The sequence below is a fragment of the Sphaerodactylus townsendi genome, linkage group LG06 (assembly GCF_021028975.2).
Source record: "Sphaerodactylus townsendi isolate TG3544 linkage group LG06, MPM_Stown_v2.3, whole genome shotgun sequence".
In the NCBI taxonomy this organism is placed as follows: Eukaryota; Metazoa; Chordata; class Lepidosauria; order Squamata; family Sphaerodactylidae; genus Sphaerodactylus; species Sphaerodactylus townsendi.
In genome coordinates this window covers 32872436-32895246 of record NC_059430.1, presented here as the reverse complement: position 1 = coordinate 32895246, position 22811 = coordinate 32872436, and the positions used below count along the sequence as shown (strand labels likewise).

The window sequence follows — 22811 nt, the reverse complement described above, 5'->3', positions numbered from 1 at the left end:
TAGCCTCTTCCTGGTTCCCTCTCTACTTCCTACACCCACCAGCCAATCTACATTTATCTGTTCCCTTGTCTTGAGTGTTCCCTAAATCCCTTCTCCCAGCAGCCTCTCCTCAGGAAAGGTCTGCTCAAGTTACATGGAAGCCATCATCACTGGGTTGCAACAACTTGTGTGGTGGCCCCTGCCAGGTTGGGACTTGTGGTGAATCTCCAGTGGTCACAGCTGGTATGTCCTCCTCCAGATGGGCCCCTTTCAACAGCAGTTTTGGCTTCCTATTTGGTGGTAGTGGTAGAGGATCTTCCTAGACAGTATCAAACACAGAATGATAGGAATTTGGGGTAAGTCTTATAACCTTTGGAAGACTAATGGCCTGGATGGTTTGACCTCATTTTTACTTCTGTCCTGCTCTATTGCACTGTCCTAGTGATCGTAGCCAATCAGAGACCACACAGAATGATAGAACTGAGGCAAATGTAATTGCATTAGTAAGGGCAGTGCTTCCACAAATGGTCATTTTTAGCGATGTGCATTTGGGTAAAACTGAGGTGAAAATATACATGTAAAAATCATGTATTGCTATTTTTTGGATATAGTCAAGTAGTCAACATTTCAAATGTATTCAAGAATTTTCTGGGTTGCTGAAAGAAGGCTCACAAAAAGTCCTGGAAATATTTCAGATTTACCTAAAAGATCAGGAACCAGCATTTGCAGAGTTCTGGGACTGGTTTTTCCCCCCACCCCCGCCCTCCCAATTTTTCTTTGTTTCTGTGTTTCCCAGGGGTTTCTATTGGCTTGCCAGGCCGCTCTTTCAGTTTCAAGTCTGTTTGCTACTTTCAAGAATTCTTTTTTCTTTGCCAGAGTTGCTTTGTGTCAGGTTTGTCGGGTTTTTAGTGTTACATTTGCAAACTCCCTCCACCCTGCCGCTTTGCACTTATAGTTGTTCTGCTGTGACTCTTTGGTTTGATATTACTCCTGTTGAGCGTGCACTAACTACTACAGTAGCCCTGGGTTCTGCTGGGCATCTGTACACTGTCATTGTTTCTGCTGGGTTTGGAAAAGTGCTCTCCCTTGATTTTCCACTGCAGAGATTCTCTGGTTTTATTTTGGTGCTGTTTGACTTTGGCTCATGGTTGTACTGGGATTACTTGGATCTGCAGTAGTTCTGTTTAATTTGTTATTGGTTCTTCCATGGGAGGCATTTGACGAGTGATTACTGCTTGCAGGCATGGCTTTTGCCCTGGAAGCAGCTTCGAGGTCCCTCCTCCTTCAATGGAAAACAGAGGGTGGTTGAGGGCACCCTATTCAGGCAGCCATACAATTGGACCCCTTGATCAAACGTACTTGAAATTTAGGAACGATTTAAAGGACAGACACTATCAGCTCTGCTGCAATTTTAGTGCCTCCACCTTTTAGAACAACACACGCACTCCAAGCCACCTGGAAAGTTTCCCCATAGGGAATGATGGACCCCAAAAATGCAGAACCTTGAAAAATCCTGAATCTGAATACATTACCAATTTTGGTATTCAGGAGCAAAACTGATTTTTATATACCAGAATCTGGGGAATACAGGATTTTGTTTGGTTTTGGTTTTGCACACCCACAGTCATTTTGCCACCGTGGAAACCGTGAATTGGTTGGAAAGGTGGCATAAAATGTTTTAAATGAAATAAATATATCTTGCCTATTTTCCTAAAGAACGTACACCCACACAGCCAACTGAAGCACTTTGCCAAGAAGAGATGATTATAACTGCAGATTGTATGATCCATCCTACTTACACGAAGGCAGCCTTATATAGGATTTCCCCCTATGCATCATGGCATTATGAGAGGAGCAAAAACAGAATTTTATCAAGTCATTAAACTGAGAAAAGGAAAGTATTTCAGCAAAACTGCTGATTTTGTGGGACATGCTGAATGATGCATTCAGAGACAACAGAGCTCAGTGAAATGCATAAGAGGCAATAAAATTCTTTTAGATAAATCATTTTAATTTGGCTGCTTCTACTTTGCTTTTCTTGGACTTTGAATCAAACTCAAAGCTGGTTAACATCCAGTTTAAGTTATACTTAAAGTTTAAACTGTGGCCTGAATGGATTATCTGTGTTGCTCGAGGGGAGGGGTCATCTTTTGCACAGTCCCTACTGAAGCAAATGGAACTTGTTCTAGATTACTTTGGTGAGTTTGCACAAACCCGATTCATTTTAGTAAGGATTTTAAACAAGAAGATCCTGCATTTTATCTTTATAAATGTACCTCAGTTGTCTTTAAACAAACTTGTAAGAGGCAGCAGTTTTTAAAAAATATGTTGAATCTTGCAGGTTCTTTGTATTTAAGACCAGCACAAACTCATTGTTTCTGACAATGCAAAAAGTAGTTGAGAAAATGAATATTTTTGGATTACATTCTTTGGCCATTTGTAGAGGGAAGGAGTTGTCTTTCTTGCAGGGCTGGCCAGTGGGTTTTTGTTTCCTTTGGTAAACTATAGATTTGGTGCACTCCCCTCCCTCCGCATTTAATATAAATGGGAGTGAACTTCTACCATTACTTGGCATTCAAAATGTACAATATAAAAATAGACACTCACTTCTCTTTAAGATGGTACCTGAAAAACAAAGAAAACAAATGGTGCAGAGAGAACCAAATCCTTTAATTTGTTAAAATTATTTTTAAAATTGTTTGCCTCTGCCCCATTTTTTTCCTTTGCCTTCATTTTGCCTTGGTGTGACCCTCTTCTTTTCTTCATTAATCTGGTACCTGTTAAGAAACTGGTATTTCTCTAGCCATTTCTTGGCTTTTCAAAAATTTTGGTTCAGGGTTTAGGCCTAGCAAAATTATAGAAGGCTTTTCTCTGGGAAACTAACGTCATGATGACTCGAAAGTTCAGAAAGAAAGATAAGGGGATGAGATGGACACAAGTACCAGGGAGCTTCAAGGCCAGCGACTGGGAGAGAGTTGTGCCCTCATATTCCATCTCATTAGAACAAGAAACCCTGAGTTGTAGCATATACTGGCTGTAGCAGGCCATGGTCATGTGTTGCATCTTGGCAACACACCTGATTGGGCAAACAGAATCATGTGGGCTGCTGATAGCCTGGCATAAAGGAAAATCATTTATTCTAATTTGCACCATTTTGGTTGTACCCACCTGTGGGTCACATAGTCATCTTTTGACTTGGGTCATCTTTTGACTTGGTTAGGCCTTAAGTGGACAGAATGCCTGCTCTTGGACTTTGAAACTTTATTAGGGCTCTGTGTTCCGGTTTGGTCAGGTAACATCTTAGTCAGAGGATCAAAATGCCTGTCTAACTATTTTAGGTTAGCTATTTAGATTTTACTATTTCCTTCTTTGCTGTGCACTGCTTCTCCATATGTACACTTTTTGCATATGTCTTTTAATAAACCTGGCTAGTTATACTTCTATAGTGTTATTTGGGTTTTGGGGTGCCCCTCTAAACTTACAACCTTGGCCTACACTGGCTACAACTACCAAAGTAATTGTTTTTGAAACTCAACTTGCGAGTGTCCCACCTCATAGGGCTGACTTCTTAATACCTGAGCTAGGGACTTGGTTCCTTGGTCTCTTCACTGAGGGTTACTCAGAGGAACTGGTGGTGATTCATTATCCTGGGCAGTGAGAATTCACTCCCAAGTTTTGTGTTTTGTTTTGTCCTGACCTGTCACTAAGCTTTGACAATGCCCCTGAAAACTTGCAGCCCTAAGAAGCTGCCTCTTTTTCTTATGTGGCTGGTCTTACCCAAAGAAGTCTGCTTCTTGTGTTTCAGGGGTTGCATGGGAGCAAAACATGATGGGCAGGCCTGGTGGGGAAAGCTAGAAAGGGCAAGGAATAGCCATAGCAGTAGCAGAGGTATAGGTTAGAAGTCAAGAGGCTCCATTGCTGGGCATGAATGACTGAGCAGGAACAGCTCCTCAGGGACTTGCATTCACTAAAGGCCATAGAAGGAAGTTGAAGAGGTCAGGAACCTAAGCAAGGGGTCACTGATGTGGCTGTGGGAATAGAGAACAAAAAATAGGCAGAATGGGTGAGGAAGAGCTGCTGTGCCTATCCGGCATCAGGTTTTGGGACACTGGTTCTGAGGGGAAGGGCACACATCCATATAAACTTGTGTGGTACTTTATAGTGGCCACAACTCTGGTAAACCACTTTTGAAACCCCATTCTCACACATGGTAGGGGCCTTCCTCCCAATAAAAGAACTTTTCTGCAGAAGAAAATTATGCCCCTCTTTGAAGGGAAGGTTTGCAATAACATCTTTAAACATCGGTTATTTTTTGCAATTCGCCTCACTCAAGTACCAAAGCAAACCAAGATGACCTTTAAACAATGGTTTATTCCTGCTTCACTGGGTCTGAACAAAAGCTTTCTATTTCATATGAATGTCTGTGCAGCTGTAGGTACTTCTGTGGTGAAAGGTCAGGCCCTTTAGCAGCCTTTGCAACGGATGACCTAATTGCTTTTTTTCCTAATTGCAGAAAAAAATCCAATAAGCATCCTGATCCTCAAAACACTCAAATTCCACAAGTTTCATTGAAATTACTCCAGCGTTCCAAGCATCTCTGAGAATTTTGAGTTGTTGGGACTGCAGCCTCAGACTTACAAGGGCAGATTACTAGCAAAACTGAAAACTGTCAATCAATCTTTTACAGTAAAATCATAGAACTGGAAGAAACCAAAAGGCAATTTAATTTATCCAAATGGTGTCAGGATGACATTCAAGACCTCCCCCCCTTCTCCATTTTATTTTTGTAAGGTCAATACCGGAAAAGGATAATTCTGGTATCACTGTGATACCAGAAAAGGATAATTAACCACAAGCTTAACAGCCCCATCCAAAGTGGGAGGAGGGTGAATTCTGTGATGGAATGCTGTGCTGGCTGCCACATCAGCATCCCTGCACCCCCCTCCCCCAGCTGCCACTTTGGGTATAGCGGGGCTGGTCTGGGAGCATGGCTGGGGAGGAACTGACATTAGTTGGCTTTCTCCTAGTCATTGCCCCTCTTGCACCAAGGGCAGGGGCTTTGGACTTATGCCACCAAAAAGGTGCTTCCCGGTGGTGGGGACATTTTTTTTTTTGCATTTTCAGCTTCTCCACACCACCAGGAAGCCCATTGGATGGGGCTGCCTGACTGCCATCCTAAGCAACATGACATCCTTCTAAATCCATCAAAGCCATTGGCCTTGGGTGCAACTCTGTCTAGGATTGCACTATAGATTAATAGTTAGAATCATTTAACTGTAGCAACATTCCTCATGGACATATGAGCGACTTGGGATGAGAAACTCAGAGGTCTCCATGAGGAAGTCTCCAAGACTCGGGGCGGGGGGGGGGGGCAAATATTATAGACAAATTGGATCCAAACATTTTGATACAGAAGATCTCATCTCCCTGAATCCCGTTCGAAACGTTCCATTCCATGTATTTGGCAACAAGATAATAATCTTCTTCTGAGTTTCTGGTAATTATCTGGAGAACCTCGAGTGGCCCCTGGAAGGTAGATTTCACAGAAAATAATTTCAGTCTAGCCTTCTCTCTTGCACGAGTTTCCTGTGTGTGGTATTTATTTCTGTAAAGAGAAACTGACCTTATATGATGTTTATGGGAACTAGGCTATGGTGGACTATTTTTGTCTACACTGGGATTTGAAAGTTTTTCTTGCCGCTACCCCTGCTTAAACCTTGTAACAACATGCCAGGCAGGAGTCAGAAAGAGATAGCTGCAGTGAGAGAGGAAAAATCCTACAGTCAGGAACTGCTCAAAATTATTTTCTTCCTCCAAGTGACTGTACCATGGGGATCAGATAACTCTGACCCTTGCAGCGCTTCAAAGAATACTGGCCTGTAATGTGTGGATTTGAATATTTGAAAGTTAATCAGTAACAAGGGGTTGTTCCTTCCCCTGCTACAAGGAAAGGATGCAAAGTGTACACTTAAGCATCACCCCATTAAGCAAACAGGCAGATCATCCTTGACCACAGGGAGAACCGGGTAGGATGGCCATTTCCAGCCTGAGAAACTCTTGGAGATTTGAGGCTGGTGACTTGGGCTGGAGGGGGAAAGCAGGAATCAGCAGGGATGTCATATTAGGGAGTTCAGCCTCCAAAGCTGACATTTTCTCTAGAGGAACTGACTTCTGAAACATGAAGGTAATTCTGGAAAGAAGAAGAGGAGGCGAAGGAGTCTGGATTTATACCCCACCTTTCTCTCCTACAAGGAGATTCAAGATGGCTTGCAAACTTCTTTCCTTCCCCTCCCCACAACAGGTCCCTTGTGAAGTAGGTGGGGCTGTGAGAGTTCTGAAGAACTGTGACTGGTCCACACCCAGCTTCATATCTAGGAGTGGGGAACCAAACCCAGTTTTCCAGATTAAAGTTGACCACTCTACACCCTGCTGGAATGTCTGTCTGTCTGTCTGTCTGTCTGACTCTCTCTCACTCAGGTTTGCTGTGAGTTACCATGGAGAGATGCCCAAGACAGACAATGAGATATCTGGCCCCAATGAAGTAAAAAGAAAAGGAGGGACAGAATGTGTCACTTACATAAATAAGATTTGTTAAATATTTCCTGCATTATACAGAACCGTTCCTTAATTAAATGTACTGAATGTGATTCATAATTTTACTAGCCTTCTTACTTTTGTTAAGTTATCATTGTTATTCCATTTTTCAATTTATTACTCAAACTTTTGGGGGGAAAGTTAAAATTTTTGACATTTATTGTATAAGACAATAAATTAAGTGACCCCCATCATATTTATATGGTCATGTATCATACTATATGTGTGCATGCGTGCGTGCGTGTGTGTTGTACATATTGTCACACAGGGTTGCTCATGTGAACAGATGTTAAGCCCTGCGTAGGAAGAGTTTTGGGGTTAGGGAGGCTCAAGGACTTTTAACATTTTTCTGAAGTTTTTTCTTCTGGAAAAAAATGAGATTTTTCTATGGCTTCAAAAATTCTACAAAAGTAGATCTCTGTGTTTGAATGGACATCACAGTTGTTACAATTATCAGGAGAGATTTTGATTTTATACATATTAAATCCAATGTCCAATGTATTTATTATATTAGAATCCCATCCTTCTTCTGTCATGAAATCCAAGGTAGCATGCAAAAGATTCACAGCAGATATGAATTAGATCTGCAGGTCATCAGCTTAGACAAGAGACTGTTTGGTGTGTCTTCAAAACACACCCTATAGCCTTTATCTTCCTTAAGGACCTTCAGTCTCCTTTAAAGAATAAAAATAAGATTGGACCAAATGTACATTTGATCTAAAAACGGCTCCCTTCCATTGGCTTTGCTGTGCACGGTTAACAAATAACATATGCCAGTCACTAAAACATCACTTTTGAAAATGTCCAGAGGTTTTCCCCATCTCAAACGTGTGGTCCGGGTGGTGCTTTCATCTGTGACACCATCTCTAATTCGCCTTCTAGTTTATCCTAAGTATCAATATTTCTCTGCATTCAAGTTTCCTGGCTATAGTTTGAGAAGATTAGCTCACCAGTTCTTTGTAAGGGGTTCAATGTAATAGCTATGCTCTGAGGATTTAACCGAACTTTGTCTCCTTACAATTACCCCCAGAGATTTGTGTGTGGCAAGGCAAGTCCGTTTTTGCATGAAAAAGAACAAGGTCCCCAGATCCTTGATTACTTCTCTGTCAACATTTAGACAGGCAGTCAAGAGAAACCCTATTTTCCCTGGTGAGTTAATAAGCACTGTCCCCTCCCAGACACGGCTAATGGCTTATGGAAGCTCGGGGTCCCTGCTGTGTTAAATGGCAATGTCCCATTCCATAAAATATAAAATACTCTGAGTGCATTCTTGAATTTACATGTCTATAATTTTCTGTAGTCACCACAGCCACACAAAATTTCCTATGTCTGAAAAGACAGGATGCAGTTATATCAGGTATTGGTTGCTTTTTTAAAAAGTCAAAGAATGACAGAAACTATTTGGCCTGATTTGAATACAGGTTTCTGTGCCCAGTTTTTGTTTTTTACTCAAGTGTCAAAAATAGATATTGGAGTTCCATGCCAAACTGTGTTCTGGGGTCCCATGAAATTTTTTTAAAATTACAATGTAGGACTCTTTCCCCATTGAAATCTGCTTTACAAAAGCACCAGGCAAGCTTAAGGCTTGTTTTGTAAATTATGTTTTATGCTGCAAAGCCTGCAATTCTAAATGTAATTTGGAAAATAATTCTCATTGAAATTAATAGGACATCACTTCTGGATCGATATGAGGAGGACTAAGATAGTGGAGCCAATGTAGTAAACAAAGTGTTGGATTTGGATGTGGGGAAAGCCGTGCTCAAATCACTACTCAGTCAGAAATCTCTTGGTAAACTGGGGCAGGTGACTCTGTCTCTCTCTCTGATCAACCTACTTGATGGGATTGCTGAAAGGATTTAAGAAAGTAATTCTGTGAATGTGACTTTGAACTTTCTGGAGAAAGCATTCAGTATGGCTAAGCAAATTATTGGCGCCTGATATCCCATCCCCATCAGAACTGCTAATCTGCCACTCATATCAGTGTTGGCTTTCAAGGAAAATGTGCTAAAATGTTTTTTTTAAAAAAAAAATAGGTAAGTTATAGGAGCCTTCCATAATTTTATAACTGCTTTCCCCTCTGTGTCCTACCATCAACTTTAGGGCTGTCCTATTACGTGCACTTACTTAGGAATAACTCCCACCGAATTGGGGCTTTCTTCTGAGTAAACATGAATGGAGGGATTAGGCCACAAAGTCAACTGAAAGGAACACTTTAATAATGCTCCAGTGTTCCAAGTATGCAGGGGTTGGGTCACCTTGTTACAGCCCAGTCTTTTCCCAGAAGCAGAAAAGCTTCTTCTATTTGGACTGAAATTTTGTGGCAAGACTTAAGTGTGCTTTAGTGTGCTTTATATTTAAAATTTCAATCTCTTTTTAAAACACGTTGTTTGTTACCTGCAATCATACTTCTCTGTATTGTGAGGTAAACAGAAAATAAATCTCTGACAAAATTCTCAAATAAATTCTATCTCAACAAGCGCGAGCACGCACACACACAGACACACACAGAGGCTTTCAGAATCTAGGGAATGAACTGTCAAAGAGAGCTATAATGAATTAAAATGAAATGCTCATCCATGTATATGTTTGTCTTCTCCCAGGCAACCTATTTGCAAGCTAAAAGCTACACTTAAATAATTCCACATCTGATCACAGCAGATGGTTGCCAGTATGTGCCCAGCTACGATTTGAATGACACACTTAGGTGTGTTTTTTTTAAGAAAAGTATCATTTCATCTCTCCCATTTAGAGAAGGATATAAAGATGTTCCTTGATTATAAATAAGGTAGAAGTATCTGTACCTGAGAGACTGTATTGCTCTCACTTGAAGCACACCTGTTCTCCAGTGGAGGAAAAGAACGTCCTAGTAGGCAATTATGTGTTTTTTTCTGATAATAAGGATGAAGATCTTAGTTCTTTTACTGTGTCAAACTCTTCCTAAAACTCAAGAATTAACACCCACTCACATCATCTCCCAATGCACAAATGAGACAAAAGCGGTCACTCTTCTCTGTGGCCCATTTGTTTGAGGAAGTGTTGCAATTCTGCTAAAAATGGTCCATGAACACTTCCCAAAAGCTGTGGTTTGCTGAAATAATGGGGGAGGGTAGGAATCAAGATCATTCACATTTACATCGACTTTTTATTTAATAAAAAAGGCAGATTAAAAATACAAACACTTTGGGTGATTATCCAGCTTTTTTCCGCTGCATGCCTCATAGAGATCAAACCAACCAATAAGCAAAACAAAACAAAAACAAAGTATTTTTTAAAAATGATGACGTTTTGGCCAGAGCTGTAAAATAATGCTGCACCAATTAAATTACACCAAAATATATTATACCTTTGAAATGGCTTTCAGACCAATAAATTAAAAAAAAAGACAAATTCAAATAAAAAAGTCAACTTTGAATTATTAAAAAAAATCCCAAATTAAATTAAAAAATACACAACGCTAACAATAACAATGTGCAGTCAAGTGTTTTTCTTCTCCTAGGAATGATAACATGCCAGTAAGTCCCTACAGAACATTTTCCAGTTTGGCAGCAATCAATCAATCAATCATTCACATTTGTACACAAGATGGCAGGCCTGGACAACAGCCGAGGCAGAGCTCAGAATTCAGGGCAATTCTAAGTCCCTGACAGCAGCAGTTGTAAGTTCCCTTTCCTTCACTACATCCATCAGTACAATATTTAATCGAGCTGGATGAACAGCCGGTGTAAGTCAGTTCAGTTCCACTAAAATGAAACTCCATGAGGACATCTGAGACAGGTCCTGTCATAGCAGCCAAGGAGCAGGGCTTTACACCCCAGAGCTTTCGGCTAATGCTACATTTACCCAAACATGACCCTGCCGATCTTGAAACATTTGTACCACTCTAAATTAATTTAGTACATGGGATTAAAAGTGTAGCTCCAAGTCCTGAGAAGGTGACTGGCCCAGATACCACAAGAATCAGAGTATTTAAAAAAGAGAATATTTCTTCATCAGAAATGGCAGGGGACCTTAGTTGTCATGTCTGTAAGCATACTTGTATGGATTAGAGGGATAACAATGTAATTTTGGCAAGTGAGGATAATTAGTTTGGTCCAACTCTTTGTGGATACAGCCATCCTGAGAAATTGGAAGAGCCATTCTGGTAAACTAGTACTAATCCATCCTGATTGGCTTTCTTGTCAGATTGAGAAGTGATAGTGTTACAACACAAGAGCCAGTTTGGAAACAGACTAAACTGTTGTGTTTTTAACTTAGATATCTTCATGTCTACTTTGGAATCTCAAATTTGGCACTAGTTTTCTGAGGCTTTTGAAGCCCAGATTTAGACTGGGCAAAATTCTGTTCCCAGCTGTAAGTCAGGAAGTTGGCACAGGTTAAACAAAAGAACAGAACTGTGGCGTGGCCAGTTACCTGTAGTTGTGGTACGAAATAAGAATGCTGCACGCAACAGACGTTGTTACTTTAATACCACAACTCTGCTGAAATGAAAGGCTGCTTGCTGTGAAAACCATGACTAGAAGCAGGCTAAGTGATTATTGCCCAGGCCTGTCAACCAAATAGTGCCTATTTTAAAAGAGGCATACATTCACATAATCCAGTAGACCCAAGAGGTACCTTTATGGGAGTTGAAGCCTTTAACTTTAAACTATGCCTATGAGGTGCACACCTCTTTCTTTTCTCCACTGGGTTTACAATATCATCTACAATACACATACATTCTCACACCAAATCCCTCATCAAACCTACTCTCCAATTACCATCTCTTTAAAAGAATACTGTGTTCCTTCTGAACGCTCGCTCCATCACTTTCTGGCAAGGGGTCTGGAATTCTGTGCTAAGAACCCTTAGACTGTACAGCCACAACACTCAAATTCTTGGACAAAACAAAACACTTACTGTATTGTTTTGCATAAGGGTTAGCAAACATAGGATATGCCTTATAAATTTGTCTGATCTTCATGATTTGGCAGAATTTGCATCATGAACAATTTTTTTGAAAATATTTTTTTCCCTCCTGCCTCACAATTTCTTTTTTCATTCAGGAAAGGATTGGCAGATCTTGCCCTCAGACCTGAGTCAGACAGCGTTTATGGAATTAGCCTCACTTGTATCCCAATCTTTATTGTGTTTACTCACCAAGGGCTGGACTGCTTGGGGCAGCACAATGAGGATGCCAAAGCTCCACTGGGGCACAGCCATTGGTGGCATGCAAGTCTATAAGCTTTTCCTCCTGAATCCACACTGCTGCCAGTTGGTTCCAAATCAAGGCCCTGCAGTGTTGATCCAGGGACAAGGTTCGGGTTACTTCCACAACAGCAAGATATATGGAAGCAGGCAGGAATGACACCTGCCTCTGTCCCTACCCCTTTCTCTCATCATTTGCTGTTGCCCCTGCCATTCATTCCCCCTTTCCCAGTTGCACTTGTGAAAAAGTGCATTACAGCAATTTCACTGGGACTCTGTGCACCTCTCAAGCCCCTTCTGCACATGCAGAATTATGCACTTTCAATCCACTTTCACAATTGTTTGCAAGTGGATTTTGGGCGATTAATCCTGGGATAGTCACCCGAAATATCCAGATTTCCTCACAATCTCCCCACTGCCGAACCGCAGAACCCAGATCAGTCCCGTTTCTGGCGCCCCCCCCCCCCTTATCACAGGATTTTCCTGGACCTGCTTGTATATGCACCTTTTTGAAAAAACACTCCAATGGGAGCTAATAGGAGATGGGGGCTACACATTTGAGGGTCCATAACTTTGGCCCCCATAAACCAAACTTCAGCAAGTCTGGGAGGTATCATCAGCAGAGTCTCCTACTGATACCACCCAGGTTTTGTGAAGTTTGGTCTTGGAGGTCCAAAGCTATGGATTCCCAAAGGGGGTGCCCCCATCCCCCATTGTTTCCAATGGGAGCTAATAGGAGATGGGGGCTACAAATTTGAGGGTCCATAACTTTGGCCCCCATGAACCACACTTCACCAAACCTGGGTGGTATCATCAGGAGGGTCTCCTAAAGATACTCTGAAATTTTGGTGCTGCTAGCTTAACAATTACAACCCTGACAGCAGGCACACACACACACCCCCCCCCCCGGGGCAGGCCTAAATGTCTTCACTAGAAACATGCTGCAGTGAGGATGTTGGAACCTGGATGAAAAGGTGCCGATTCTTTTGAAACTTGGTTGTATTTAGATTAAATTTTCAGTGGGAATTTGCTACTACACAAAGGTGAAAAGTACATTGAAAGTGCATGTGCAGAAGAGGCCTCAGTGAATGCAAAAAAATCCTTTCGAAGGGGATAGAAAGCTGTCCTTTGACATTCTGAAAGGTGATTTTACCTCTTCTTGTCCTTCCCAGGCACAGTGGAGAATCTGGATGGCCACCCCACTTGGATCCACATCACAATTCTCCCTTTAAACTAGAGAAAGACAGATTTTGTTTTTCTTCACATTACAGGAAAAATGCTGAGAATGCCATAACCCGTGTTCAGCATGAACATGACATCATGTGAATGTCTCCTTTTAATCTCTGAGCTTCCAAATTTCCATGCAGGGAAAAACCTATATGTAGAAGCAGCCTTAGCCAATGGCAGTGCAGAAGGAGGCAAAGGTTGAACCTGGCTTGGGGGGACAAAGTGCTTCGAACTAGCCCTGCTAGTAGCCAGATATAAGGGCACGGGATGAGACAGCTGTTTCAACTCTGTGACGTGCCTGGATCTTCTTTGCACTGAATCTAATTTTGTATTATCAGGAGTTCCTGATAATGAGATGTTTTGAGTTAAGATCTATGAAATTTAACAGTTGAGTAAACTAAACTTCCCCCTTCCACTGTTTCTCTATATCTGGAGTTTGTAAAGGTTTAATCTTTCCACATGGGGCTCATCCTGAACATTAAACCTGACTCAGTGCCTTTCTGGGACAAGAAAAGACAGGAAAACTATAAGGGAAGAAAGGCATGAGAAGATGTTAGAGAACATTAGGCATCTCTGAGTTCCAATGAAATCAGTGCGACTCAAGTGCATAACTGCAGGGTGAAGTTCAACTCATTTCAAGGTAACTTATTTTGAATAAAATCTGCCAACCCATTTTGAGATCTTTCTTTGCCGCCAAGAAGGCCAGAATGTTGTTTTCAAAAATGAACATTGGAGCTGCCAAAATTCTGACGAAGCTATCACTTTGGCAAATTAGATGCCCCATGTTGTGGCTTTATTCTGGCTATGCAGATTTCCAGAGCCCTGCTTGCATCTTTTCCTTTTTTTTTCCAGGAGAAAAGGTCATCTTCTTTCTCCTTCTCTTTCTCAGCTCTCCATTCTTTTACTACATACTACAAACTCCTTTCCCTAAATTCTATAAATACAAAGCACTTTCCACTCAAGTACGAAATACGTTTCACAAGGTGGCACTGTCAGCTGATCAAGAGCAGCGCCACTCATCAGCTGACAGAGGTATCTGCACCAGAGTTCTGCACACAGCACACAGCACTCTGGATCACGTCCTTGTTTGGGCAGACAAAAGAAAATATCATTCGTTTAAACCTTTGGACAGTTACATAGAACTTTCTTTTAGTAAACAGCCAACTTTACAACAAGGTGACTTTTTTGCTGGTTGAATTATGGTTTTTCTAGTGGTTAGTTATCTTCTCTGGTGTAAATGCATGCATCTTTTTTCCAGTTTACCTTTTGTCTAGCTTCAAATTATAGCCACTGGATCATGATCTTTTCTGTCTGCTAGATTCCAGAGTTTTTGTTCCATATATTATTGTAATTTCTTTGGACATTAGGTAGTATTTTGATTGAATGAGCTATAAAGGTTGCATAAAGAACATGAGATGATTTTTTTTCATACCGTAACAGAAGCATATCTGCCCAATCCCTCTTTTCAATGTTTCTTTATCAATGCCAGTAAATTAACAGTCATCAAATTGTTAACTAGGCCAACTCCATCATAAAGGTACCCAAGACCCTTTTTCCTTCCAGCCCTGCTTTCTCCACTATGCTAGTTAAGTTTGTTACAGATCTCCAGAGCTTTCTTGTAGACCTGAGTGACATCATCCATGTCCGTGAGGAGGGAAAAACTGCTATCGCCTGCCCGATTCCTATAACGCTTCAGATACTGTGGCCGTGGGCGATTCTGGAGACCGTGGAAATCTTGGATCTGTAGGAAATTTTCAGCAGAAACGCAGCTCCTTATTCTCAGCCGGTTCTCTTGCAAATCCACCAAGTCGAAAGAGTCATTGGACAGGATGCTGTCATCACTGATTACACTAGAAGGGCGGCTGTAACTTCGAGATAATCCATCTCTGGGCAGGACGGTTTCTTCCATGGCTTCTGGCATTGGTGTGTCAGGGCTTGCCAAAGCTGAATCTGTGCTTCTGGTGGAATACTTGCTGCTGTGTTTCAAAATACCCTTTCGCCTGTAGGAATGGCTGTGGGACTCTATCCTTAACGTCTCAATGACACTTGAAGACGTGTCAGAGTTTCCCGCCTCTTCATTATGGTGCAAGAGTTCTGAAGATTCACTCCGTTCTGGAGAAGAGTAATAACCGGATTCTCTCTGCTGAGTCTTCTTCAGAATTCCTTTTTTTGGCATTAAGGAAGACTGCTTAGTGCTGTATTTACCCGTTACCTCCCCCTCCACAACACTTTTCATAGACATGTTTGTCCTACACAGTTCCTGCTCCATTTTAAAAGTGGAGGGTAACACTGGACTAACCACTCCTTCTATGAATCCTGCACTGTGAGATCGATGTTCACTGTTGCTCCTTTTCTTCAAGATACCTTTTGGTCTCTTGGAGTTAAGTTTGCATGCACTGTCCACTCCTCCTTCTTGGATAGACTGTGATATGTCATTTTCCTTCTTTGATTTTTTCAGGGACCTCTGTCTCTCTAGCATAACTTCAGATCCTTTTGGTTTTGAAAGGCACTTCAATTTGGTATCAGTCTCTGGCTGGAGGCCACTAGAACGATGATGCCAGTCTATAAATCTGGACAGCAGAGGAGACTCACAATCTTGCAAGGCATCACAATCGCAAACACTGCTCTTGTAGCCCCAGTTCACCCACCAGTGGTTGGCTATGTCTTCAATGGTTGCTCTGCGCTCAGGATTAACCATCAGCATCCACCTGATCAGGCCACGGGCATCTACAGATGAAAGAGCACAAATTCCATCTTTAGCCTTTTTAGTTTTATGACTAAATCAAAAATTTGGCATGTAATAATTTAATGTGTATCAACCATAGCTTGTAACAGTTATGACAGAGGAAATGGGTTCAGCAAAGTGATGCAAAAAAAATATGAGAACCACAGTTATATAGATTCATTTATTTCACACAGAGCATCACTTTTTGTCATGGCTGCTAAGAAATTATGATCCAAATATGTTACTAAAAACTCCAACTAGAGCACCAATTGGCCATGCTGGCAGGGGCTGATGGGAATTGTAGTTCATAAATATCTGGAGAGCCGCAGGTTGCCAATCCCTGGCTAAAACATCTGTGAACTGAATGCCAGTTACCGCGCATTAGTGAGTTTTATTGTATAATTTTCTTGGACATTTTATATTATGCACATGATCTGTTCTTTATTTATTTAACTTTTTATAAATTAATTCTTCCTCTTGCTGTGCCCTTGTTCTCATTGAGGTAGTAAATCTGTGTCTGGGCTATACTATTTCAAAATGTACAAAGGCGGCACATATGATTCCTTGGTAACATCTATCTGCAGCCTTAAGTCTATGCATAGATTTACCACCTCAGTGTCACCTAGATCTATATGCATTGTGGATCTGCAGCAAGCCCAAGTTCACTATCCTACATATGAGGAAGGGAATTTTTCCATTCATAAAATTGTTTCCTGTTACACAGATGCTTCAGGCAAGCAGGAGACTTTCCTCATTTCCCTGTTATCTTCACGTGGTAAAATTTCCTCTGGATGATCAGTTCCCTTTAGATAGTTTGGATGATGACTAACACCGACACACACACACATTCTCAAAATATACCAGGAGAGTTTTTTTATTCCTATGTTAAAAATTCAGATTGTGAAAGAGTTATGTTTGTTATAATCCAAATAATAATAATAAAGTGTCTTGTGGCATCCTGAAGTCTAATATACTGTGCCACAGAGAGAAACACATCTTACCGTGACATGCCTCTGAAGATGCCAGCCACAGATGCAGGCAAAACATTAGGAACAAAAACTATCAGACCACAGCCATACACCACAACAGTCAGTTGTTACCAGCTGTGAAAGCCTTCAACAATACACTGACGTATTTAACTGTTTACTATGGCATCAGATCAGGTTTCATGAGCCAAAAACCCCTTGCCAAACATATGTAATGCTTGAGGTTTCTACTAATTAGTACATATTTTATAACATTTACAGATATCTTTCCATGCTGGGGAGGTTTCCCATACTGCAATAATTCTGCTAAACCCAAAAGCACATAAAACATAATAGCTTTTGAACTGCCCCTGGCTACAGGATATGCACATCGTCGTAAGTTTTTGGATGAAGGGCACAATTAAAATGTGATGATGGATATATATAGACAAATGTTAGTGGCAAGTGCATAATAAATATTAACAAAACGTGTGTGTGAGGAAAAGAGAGAGAGAGAGAGAGAGAGAGAGAGAGAGAGAGAGAGAGAGAAATTACTCATTTCCTTGTGTTTCAGCTCTACATATCTAAATGAGCTGAAACCAATCACAACCCTGCATTCATAACTCCTTTTCCGAGCAATTCTACTTGCAAAGGTTAACACATTTTAATCCTGACAGATCTGGCTAAAAGACATTTTGAATCATCACAGATCTTGGAAAGCTTCCCCAAAGCAATAAAATCTAACTTGAAAACATTAATTTTAGTAACTGTTTTTGATAAGCACTTTTCCCAGATAAGGATTTTGATTATACTAGGTCATCTTGGCTTAGTACATAGGTGTCAAACTCGCAGCCCTCCTGATGTTATGGACAACAGTTCCCATCATCCCCTGCCAGCATCATGCGAGTTTGACACCTGTGGCTTAGTATATTAATGTTTGCTTGTTTTCTTTATTTATTTGCTTTTTACCCTCCCATATCTCAAAGGCTTGGTGCAATTAAGGCTTTGCAGATATTAATATAGCCTCTATCAACCTTTCACTGCACAATAATCTTTCTTTTAAAATATTTGTACACATTTATGATATTAACATAGTTCCAACACAGTCTAGTGATCAGTGCAGGGATATTTACTCAGTTGCTTTTTTGTGCCTTTTTTATTTTTACTCAGTTGCTTTTTTGTGCCTTTTTGCCATGCCACCTTTAGGTTTTCTGAGCACTGTTCCCCTTGGCACCCTCCCCACCTTCCAAAAAAGTGGGTCTTTTTTTTCAAAATTGGAAGAATTGTATCAATACTATGCCCTTCCCCCCCAAAAAAAACATTTATTTTTAAAATGCAACACAACCTGACCATGATGATTAAGAACATAAGAACAAGCCAGCTGGATCAGACCAGAGTCCATCTAGTCCAGCTCTCTGCTACTCGCAGTGGCCCACCAGGTGCCTTTGGGAGCTCACATGCAGGAGGTGAAAGCAATGGCCTTCTGCGGCTGTTACTCCCGAGCACCTGGGTTATGCAAATGTAGGGATTCTGTATTTGAGGCTGGGTCAAAATATACTGCTAAATACAGTTGTGGGATGGGGCATACCACTGTTGAATGTTAGCTGTGATAGGTAGGAGGAGGTCCTGTCCTGAAGAGGAAATCAGCCACCCAGATGAGCCCATAGGCTCCAGCACCCAATCACCTTCGAGAAGGGGCATTGGATGGTGAAGGGAACACAGGAGAAGAGGGATTCGAGTTCTGCCCCAGAGAGGGAGCAGTGACAGCTTAGGCCTGGCTCAGGAAGAAGAGCTGACAGAGTTAACAATAGCTCTGCCTTATAGCTCTGCCTGATAGTGTGGCAGAGCAGTTGAGCTCTGGCAGAGCAGCTGAGCTTCTGGGAGAGAACAGGGTGCTTGATTGTCAGGCCTGTCTCTGGTGATGAGCAGATCTTGGACAACTTAGTCTGACTCCGGGGAAAGGGCAGGCTCATGTGGGTGGAATCCTGTGTGAGGCAGAGGACCCCAAAGTCTGTTTGTGCCTAAAAGCGTTATAGAAAAATCTCACTATTCTCTGAATTTGCAACCAGTTTAAATTTTTGTGCCTCAGCTGAGGTTCTACTATGTCTACCTGGAGACCTGTGATGCTGGCTTGTTCCTTTAAAAACCAACCTGTAAATAAATACATTTTAGTTGTTTATCGATTAATTCAGCCCCAGTGATCTCAACGATCGGTTTGCCCACCACAAAACTTGCCTCACAGCACCAAAACCAAAGCCTATACATTTGTAACCTGCTTGATCTTCCACAACTCCTCCCTCTGACTACTTCACAGGTTTGTTGTGAGGATAAAATGGAGGAGGGGACAATGTTGCAAGTTGTAAGATTCAAGTATGAAGTATCTTGATGTTGTGAAGGACCTGGCCCTCTAGGAACTAAGGCCTGGCACTGAAAGAACCAAGTGCCTAAGCTCCAATCATGCAGTTTCTGAACACGTCAAAAACTATCTGCTCTCAATCATCTTGTTCTGTTCCATCCACCTCAGTCTTACATAAACCAAAGATAAGACAAAACAAACCATTACAAACCCCTACCATTTTAATGCAGCATGCAAGGTCTTTTTCATACCTGAGGGCTGCGTTGGCTCACGATATTCTCCACTACTGATCTGCCTGATTAGATTTTTGTGATCAAAGCCATCAAAGGGCATCGTTCCATACACCAGAGTGTAAAGCAATACACCGAGGGCCCAGCTGTCAACCTAGAACACAGAGACGAGAAACATAAGGGCTAGAAAAGTGGACTCCTAAAATCTATGAAACCACAACAGGACCAGAACATCTAGCTGGGTTTAACAGGGAGCACACACACACACTCACAAGTATTCTGTGCAAAATGCAGACACCAGTGTGCAAAACAGATGAAAGCAACAGAAGGCAGTTTCAGCATTTCCCACTGCAGAAACGAAACATTTATTTTAGTTAACAAGACAAGCCTATGGTCATCTTCACTGAAGCTAAGCTATTTGTACAGCAAAAATGTTATTCCATTTCTTACTTTGTTTCCCGTTCTGCTTACCTCTGGGCCTCGGTAAGGTCTTCCATTGACAATTTCAGGAGAAGCATACAGCGGACTTCCACAGAAAGTCTGGAGAAATTTATCTTTCTGATAAAGATTTGACAGCCCAAAGTCTGCAATCTGTAATGAAAAAAGCAGGAAGGTTTTCGGGGCAACTCACTAGAATATAAGGAGGGGAAATGTAATTATCGGCTAACATAAGGATTATGAATTAACCAGGAGCCTTGGCATTTTAATCAATGTTGCTTAAACCAGGAATAAGCAAGAACATACACTGCTGCGAAGTAGAAAAAGCTTACCCATAGTAGGTTGCAATGTATCTTATGGGGTTAGAAACAGTTTAGCTCATTTGAGAAGGCTTGGCCTTTCCTAATTTTCTGTGGACTATCAGATTACTACAGCTCAATAGACGCTTCAGAGGGATATAGCTTTGTTTCCACAATCAGGGTCTAATCCATGTATCTGTGCTCAGAAAAGAATTCTCCATCAAGTCAGAGTATTCAGTGATCTCCAAGAAGTTTGCCTCCTTCACTAGATAAGCTCATTCACTGGAGTCATCTGTATTGTTTTAATAAATTATTCTCTCCATTTCTGACAGCCACCTTAAACTTGCCTACCTCTAGCATGTTGTAATCAATATAGTACAATTAATTGTGGGAGTGTGACATGGAAGTGATTAAATTCTGCTTTAAGGAAGAGAGGTGAAGAGGATGTTGTAAGTCCTGCTGTTTGTTCATTTGTCCCTATCTTGGACTCCATCATACACAGCTACTCATCTTCACTGTGTTGCTCAACACATGTGCATTGTATGTTCCTTAATGTCATCAAGCAAATTGTGATGTTTCATGTCATTGCCAGTATATTGAACAGTATACATTGTGAAACAAACTAAGTATTCCAACCTGTGTCCTCGTAACCCTTTAGGAGCAAATAATCAGGGGGAAACTTTCAGGGGAAAAAAACAGTCTCCTGTAATATCTTCACCGTATGTCAAGAACCTCACTGTAAGCAGCTAGTATACAATTGCAGTCTGCAAATGTATTCTCAAGGCTCAGATTGCAGTTAATTACCTTAAATAAATTCCACTTTCTTATCAAGCCACTCTGACTAGCCTGCAGGAAGTCTGCCTTAAGCTAAAGAACAGTCGCCTGTCAATCCAAATGGAATTGCTTCAGTATTAGAGCATGCAGGCTGGTCTATGGAATTTATTTTAGTTGGAGGAATTGTTAATGTTTGTTTGAATACAGCATGGCATGTCTATTTAGGACAACCTTTATTGTACAGTGTGCAAAATCCTATATGCATGCATATATATGAACATATACCGTTTCAGAGAACAACTAGCTCCATATGGGAATTATTTTTGTATTCCTACAACTCAGGAAAAGAGAATTTCTATCTTGGCCCACTCTCATAATGACAGACTGATGTTTATCAGCTTTCCCCATTAAAGCTGTCATTTCCCCCTCCCACTATTATGGAAAGAAATTAATAGTAGCCAAGATTCCTTCATAATCTTAGTACCTAGATGGAGCCAAGGCGTTAATTCAAAAAGGCTTTCCAAAATAGGGAAGGGTTGCAGGAAACCCAGACTTTTTTGTACTTCCTTACCTTCAAGGAAACGACTGTTCCCACTACCTACAATAAATGTGATGGAAATTACTCATTAGATATAAAGTTTGTACTTAATCTATTTGGGTTTAATGTAAGTTGACACTTCTTCAGTTTACAGCAACTGAGAAACTGGATATTTTCCTACTGGCTTCCTTCAAACATAGTGGAATTACAGACAAGACTACACTGTTCACAAAACCTCCGATTTGCATATGTGGTGTATAGTTCTAAAACAGAACTGTACTTATGAACACAGATGAGCCCTGCTGGTTTCTTTCATAGGTTGTTCTATTTATCCTGTGTCCTTTCCTCAACCTTCCGCTGTTTGCTACTGAATATGCATTTCCTGTCCTCACCTCTGCTCACTTGTTTTTTGTTTTGTTTCTTATAATTTGGTCAATTAACTGATTTAGGAAATGTGTCAGCCCTTTGTCATTGCCTTAAGGCTTGCTGCCTTTCTAGCTGCTCATTGTGAACTTAAATTTGAAATGCTGTTAAAGACTGGTGGCACATCATTAAAGATGCAAAATAAGATAGTTTGTTGATCGGAGCCAGGACATGCACAGTGTTCAGTCAAAAGTTCCATCCCTCCAATTAACAAGGACAGGAAGGACTTTTGAGAATGCAGCCAGCAGTCATTTTAACTAATCAGTGAAAGTGAGTTGCTCTAAGAAGAGACTAGTACATGCTTTTATGTAACCTTGTTCGGTTTACATCAATACTGCTGCCTTAGGCGTGAATTTAAAAAATACAGGAATAAAATATCCAATTAATGCCTTTTTCCTAGCAATGATCCTATATTATTTTCAACATGAAGTGCTGACAAGCATCAACATTTCAAATTAAACATCTAAAATTAGCAATGCACTTATGTTTCTGTCCTATTACAGGGAAGGGCAAAGCTGGAATTTATTTGTGAATGTAAACATTTGGCATGCTGCCTTTAAAATGTGCATTGCCTTATTCTGTACATGTAAATGCTGCAGCACATCACTAACCCTGGAGAGGAAACATAGGAAGACCTGTGATCAGGGCTCCGAGGCATTTTACCCAGCTATATGGAAAATGGTACTGGGGGAAGATACCCTCCCCCTCCCCCTCCACACACAAAGCAGCTCTGGCCAGAATTGCAGTGTTTCACAGCAATGGCGTATTTAGGGGGGACATAGTGGGTGGACACCCCAGGTGCCACTTTGAGGTGTCACATGGGGGTACATTCAGCTGGTTCACCTGCCCTCCCACAGTCATAGTTGCCAGCTCTGTCCCAGCAGGATGGACTTTGAAGGCTGTCTGTGGGATCCGTGTCCAAACATGCATGCCCCCATGAGTAACAAACCCCACTTCACAAGCAGGAGTCCCTCCCTCTAACCACTTTGCCATGCTGAGCAAGTTGTGTGAGCAGGAGGCACCAGCTGGGTCGGGCTCCCCTGCAGATGCGGGAGGACTCTAGGTCCCCCACTCCAACA

The 22811-nt window shown here is 41.3% G+C and overlaps 1 protein-coding gene across 1 annotated transcript in view; it reads right to left on the bottom strand.

Annotated features, from left to right (window-relative positions):
* Window positions 1-12733: 12733 nt before the first annotated feature.
* Window positions 12734-22811, bottom strand: part of NUAK1 (NUAK family kinase 1) — a 59594-nt gene continuing 49516 nt past the window's right edge. The window contains exons 5-7 of the mRNA XM_048502002.1: window positions 19732-19851; window positions 19282-19414; window positions 12734-15711 (exon numbers count right to left, since the gene is read on the bottom strand). Of these exons, the coding sequence (XP_048357959.1) occupies window positions 14567-15711; window positions 19282-19414; window positions 19732-19851 (1398 nt within the window). The 3' untranslated portion in view covers window positions 12734-14566. The remainder of the gene's footprint in view (window positions 15712-19281; window positions 19415-19731; window positions 19852-22811) is intronic.